General features: G+C 37.5%; 1 protein-coding gene across 1 annotated transcript; it reads left to right on the forward strand.

Moving 5' to 3' along the window:
• The first annotated feature begins 3,717 nt into the window (after positions 1–3,717).
• On the forward strand, positions 3,718–4,956 carry LOC107615795 (uncharacterized). The gene has a single exon (XM_088485863.1). The coding sequence runs from the start codon at positions 3,718–3,720 to the stop codon at positions 4,954–4,956; it is 1,239 nt and encodes a 412-aa protein (XP_088341989.1).
• The last annotated feature ends 257 nt before the right edge of the window (positions 4,957–5,213 follow it).

The following is a 5,213-nucleotide window of genomic DNA, read 5'->3' on the forward strand; positions in this document are numbered from 1 at the left end:
CAAGCCCATCACTAAGAAAAAGATGGAGCAAGCAAGAGAGCCCAGTCATGGAGCTCAAGAGGCGTATGAAGCTCATCACCATGAGATTCCGGAAATGCCTCAAATGCACTTTCCTCCACAAAACTATTGGGAGCAAATCAACACCTCCCTAGGAGAATTGAGTTCCAATATGGGACAACTAAGGGTGGAACATCAAGAGCACTCCATCATCCTTCATGAAATCAGAGAAGATCTAAAAGCAATGAAGGAGGAGCAGCCAAGGCAAGGAAGAGACATAGAAGAGCTCAAGGACATCACTAAGGTGGACTCATTCCTTGTTCTTACTTTCTCTGTTTTTCATTTTCTATGTTATGTGCTTATCTATGTTTGTGTCTTCACTACATGATCATTAGTAGTTAGTAACTTTGTCTTAAAGATATGAATGTCCTATGAATCCATCACCTCTCTTAAATGAAAAATGTTTTAATTCAAAAGAACAAGAAGTACATGAGTTTCGAATTTATTCTTGAACTTAGTTTAATTATATTGATGTGGTGACAATGCTTCTTGTTTTCTGAATGTATGCTTGAACAGTGCATATGTCTTTTGAAGTTGTTGTTTAAGAATGTTAAATATGTTGGCTCTTGAAAGAATGATGACTAGGAGACATGTTATTTGATAATCTGAAAAATCATAAAAATGATTCTTGAAGCAAGAAAAAGCAGCAAAGAACAAAGCTTGCAGAAAAAAAAATAGAAAGAAAAAGAAAAAGCAAGCAGAAAAAGCCAATAACCCTTAAAACCAAAAGGCAAGGGCAAATAAAAAGGATCCCAAGGCTTTGAGCATCAGTGGATAGGAGGGCCTAAAGGAATAAAATCCTGGTCTAAGCGGCTAAACCAAGCTGTCCCTAACCATGTGCTTGTGGCGTGTAGGTGTCAAGTGAAAACTTGAGACTGAGCGGTTAAAGTCAAGGTCCAAAGCAAAAAAAAAAAAAAAAGAGAAGAGTGTACTTAAGAACCCTGGACACCTCTAATTGGGGACTTTAGCAAAGCTGAGTCACAATCTGAAAAGGTTCACCCAATTATGTGTCTGTGGCATTTATGTATCCGGTGGTAATACTGGAAAACAAAGTGCTTAGGGCCACGGCCAAGACTCATAAAGAAGTTGTGTTCAAGAATCATCATACTGAACTAGGAGAGTCAATAACACTATTCGAAATCTGAAGTTCCTATAGATGCCAATCATTCTGAACCTCAATGGATAAAGTGAGATGCCAAAACTATTCAAGAGACAAAAAGCTATAAGTCCCGCTCATTTGATTGGAGCTATGTTTCATTGATAGTTTGGAATTTATAGTATATTCTCTTCTTTTTATCCTATTTGATTTTTAGTTGCTTGGGGACAAGCAACAATTTAAGTTTGGTGTTGTGATGAGCGGATAATTTATACGCTTTTTGGCATTGTTTTTAGTATGTTTTTAGTAGGATCTAGTTACTTTTAGGGATGTTTTTAATAGATTTTGTGTTAAATTCACATTTCTGGACTTTACTATGAGTTTGTGTGTTTTTCTGTGATTTCAGGTATTTTCTGGCTGAAATTGAGGGACTTGAGCAGAAATCAGATTCAGAGGTTGAAAAAGGACTGCTGATGCTGTTGGATTCTGACCTCCCTGCACTCAAAGTGGATTTTCTGGAGATACAGAACTCGAAATGGCGCGCTTCCAATTGCGTTGGAAATTAGACATCCAGGGCTTTCCAGCAATATATAATAGTCGATACTTTGGCTAAGAATTGACGACGTAAACTGGCGTTCAACGCCAGCCTTCTGCCCAAATCTGGCGTCCAGCGCCAGAAAAGGATCCAAAACCAGAGTTGAACGCCCAAACTGGCACAGAAACTGGCATTCAACTCCACAAATGGCCTCTGCATGTGCAACACTTAAGCTCAGCCCAAACACACACCAAGTGGGCCCCGGAAGTGGATTTATACATCAAATACTTACTCATGTAAACCCTAGTAGCTAGTTTATTATAAATAGGACCTCTTACTATTGTATTAGGCATCTTTGAACGCATTGTTCTTAGACCATAAGGGCTGGCCACACGGCCATGCCTGGACCTTCACTTATGTATTTTCATACGGTAGAGTTTCTACACTCCATAGATTAAGGTGTGGAGCTCTGCTGTTCCTCAAAGATTAATGCAAAGTACTACTGTTTTCTATTCAATTCTTCTTATTTCTCTTCTAAGATATCCATTCGCACCCAAGAACGTGATGAAGGTGATGATTATGTGTGACGCTCATCATCCTTCTCCCTTATGAACGCGTGCTTGACAAACACTTCTGTTCTACATGAATTAAGCTAGAACGAATATCTCTTAGATCTCCTAACCAGAATCTTCGTGGCGTAAGCTAGAATGATGGCGGCATTCAAGAGAATCCGGAAGGTCTAAACCTTGTCTGTGGTATTCCGAGTAGGATTCAATGATTGAATGACTGTGACGAGCTTCAAACTCGCGATTGCAGGGCGTTAGTGACAGACGCAAAAGGATAGTAAATCCTATTCCAGCATGATCGAGAACCGACAGATGAATAGCCGTGCCGTGACAGGGTGCGTGAGCATATTATTCACTGAGAGGATAAGATGAAGCCATTGGCAAGGGTGATGCCTCCAGACGATTAGCCGTGCCGTGACAGGGCATTGGATCATTTTCCCGTGAGATGACCGAAAGTAGCCGTTGACAGTGGTGATGTATCACATACAGCCAGCCATGGAAAGGAGTAAGACTGATTGGATGAAGATAGCAGGAAAGCAGAGGTTCAGAGGAACGAAAAGCATCTCCATTCGCTTATCTGAAATTCCTACCAATGAATTACATAAGTATCTCTATCCCTATTCTATTATTTAATATTCGAAAACACCATCATCACTTTATATCTGCCTGACTGAGATTTACAAGGTGACCATAGCTTGCTTCATACCAACAATCTCCGTGGGATTCGACCCTTACTCACGTAAGGTATTACTTGGACGACCCAGTGCACTTGCTGGTTAGTTGTATCGAAGTTGTGACAATTATGAATTAAGATCAAAGCACCAAGCTTTGGAGCCATTACCAGGGATTGTTCGAGCATGGACATCACAATTTCGTGCACCAGAGTACCAATATAATACATATATAGTACTGTGCTCAAATATAATAAAAGTAGAAAATGTCAACGAAACATAATTGGATTGGGATTTAGGAACCTTGTTTTTCATTTAATTTTTTGGTTCTTAAAGCTTTGCTAGTTAAGTTTTTTAATTGCTACCTACAACCTAAATGCTTACATAGTTAATTATATATTTGTTTATAAGTTTATTTATTTTAGTGTAGTGAATTTGATATGGACTACAGAATTTTCTTTTAAAAATAATGTGAATTTATTACTACTGTGTTCTCATTTTAGATTCCATAGATTATAAATTATGTACTTCTATTTGTTTAGGTTTAATATGGCTTCAAATGCGGATAATGGTAAAAATAATACTGGAGTTGAAACTGATCGTGGTTGTGCATCCAAGAAGATCACTAAAAATACTGCAGGAAATAGGAGTGACAAAGCTTGGAAGCATGGAATTTCGGTTGATGGAGATGCCAAAAAAATAAAATGCAAGTATTGTGATAAGGTGGTGACAGGAGAAGTGTATAGGTTGAAACATCATTTGGCAGGAACAAAAACAGATGTTGAACCTTGCATGGGTGTTTCTGATGAGGTTAAAAAGGATATGTTTGATATTGTTGTTGGTTTGCAAAAAAATTTAGTTAAGAAGACAAGAGAATTTGAAGAAAAGATACAAAGTAAAGATGAAGGAGTAGAAGAAGAAGGGGATGCCTTACTTGGTGAGAAGAGAAGGGGAAAAGAAATACAGACACCAGCAAGTCTCTTTAAGAAAAGGGGTGTGAGCACTCAAACAACAATCAACTCAATTTTTAAGAAGGGCTTAAGGGAAGAGGCGTGTGATGAAATTGCTTCGTTCATCTACAATAATGCTATTCCCTTTAATGTTGCAAGGTCTGAAGAATACCATAACATGTTTGAGAAGGTTGCCTGCCATGGATTAGGATTCAAGCCACCTTCTTATGATGAGTTAAGAGGAAAATTATTGAAGAAGAAGGTAGAGTCAACCAAACTAACATTAGAAGAACATAAAGCTGAATGGAAGAAAACTGGATGCACTATTATGACAGATGGTTGGACAGATAAAAGAAGGAGAACTATTCTCAACTTTCTTGTGAATAGTCCTAAGGGAACTGTTTTCTTGAAATCCATTAATGCTTCTGATATATGCAAAACAGCTGAAAAGATATTCAAGATGATTGATGAAGTTGTAGAGGAAGTGGGAGAAGAGAATGTGGTTCAAGTTGTAACTGATAATGCAGCTAACTACAAAAAGGCAGGACAAATGTTGATGAAAAAGAGAAAGAATCTTTATTGGACTCCTTGTGCCGCTCATTGCATTGATTTGATGCTTGAAGATTTTGAGAAGAAGCTAGATCTTCACAAAGACACTATTGCCAAAGGAAGAAAGCTAACTACTTACATATATTCTAGGACTTCTCTAATTTCCCTTTTACAACAGCACACCAAAGGAAGAGATTTGGTGAGACCAGGTATGACGCGATTTGCTACGTCCTACCTTACTTTGGGTAGTCTTAATGAGAAGAAGAATCCAATAATTAGAATGTTCATCTCGGATGAATGGAAGGAAAGCAAGTGCTCAAAGATAAGAGATGGGAAAAACATTGAAAATATTATTTTGGATAAAACATTTTGGGGAAACATTATCCATTGCTTGAGAGGTGCTTATCCTCTTCTTCATGTGCTTCGTATAGTGGATTCAGAGGGTAAGGCAGCTATGGGATATATGTATTCTGAAATTGATCGTGCTAAAGAAAAGATTAAAGATGCTTTTCAAAGTGTTGAACTAAGGTAATAAAACTAGTAATAAGTAAACATTTTTCTCTCAGTTTTATCATTTAATTATTTACTAATTAACTAATTGTCTAATTCACTATTTGTATGTTTTTCTTTAGTTATAAACCTTTGTGGGATATTATTGATGCAAGATGGGACAAGCAACTCTTTAGGCCTTTGCATGCTGCAGGCTATTATTTGAATCCACAAATTCATTATAGTCCTAATTTTAAGGTTGAGTATGATGTTAAAAAAGGACTTTATGATTGTTTGGAT

This window comes from Arachis ipaensis, chromosome B4 (genome assembly GCF_059453495.1).
Source record: "Arachis ipaensis isolate K30076 ecotype BB chromosome B4, ASM5945349v1, whole genome shotgun sequence".
Taxonomy (NCBI): domain Eukaryota; kingdom Viridiplantae; phylum Streptophyta; class Magnoliopsida; order Fabales; family Fabaceae; genus Arachis; species Arachis ipaensis.

What these genes read in the sequence shown, in the direction of transcription:
- LOC107615795 (XM_088485863.1), top strand. Translation starts at nt 3,718, where the DNA reads ATGGGTGTTTCTGATGAGGTTAAAAAGGATATGTTTGATATTGTTGTT.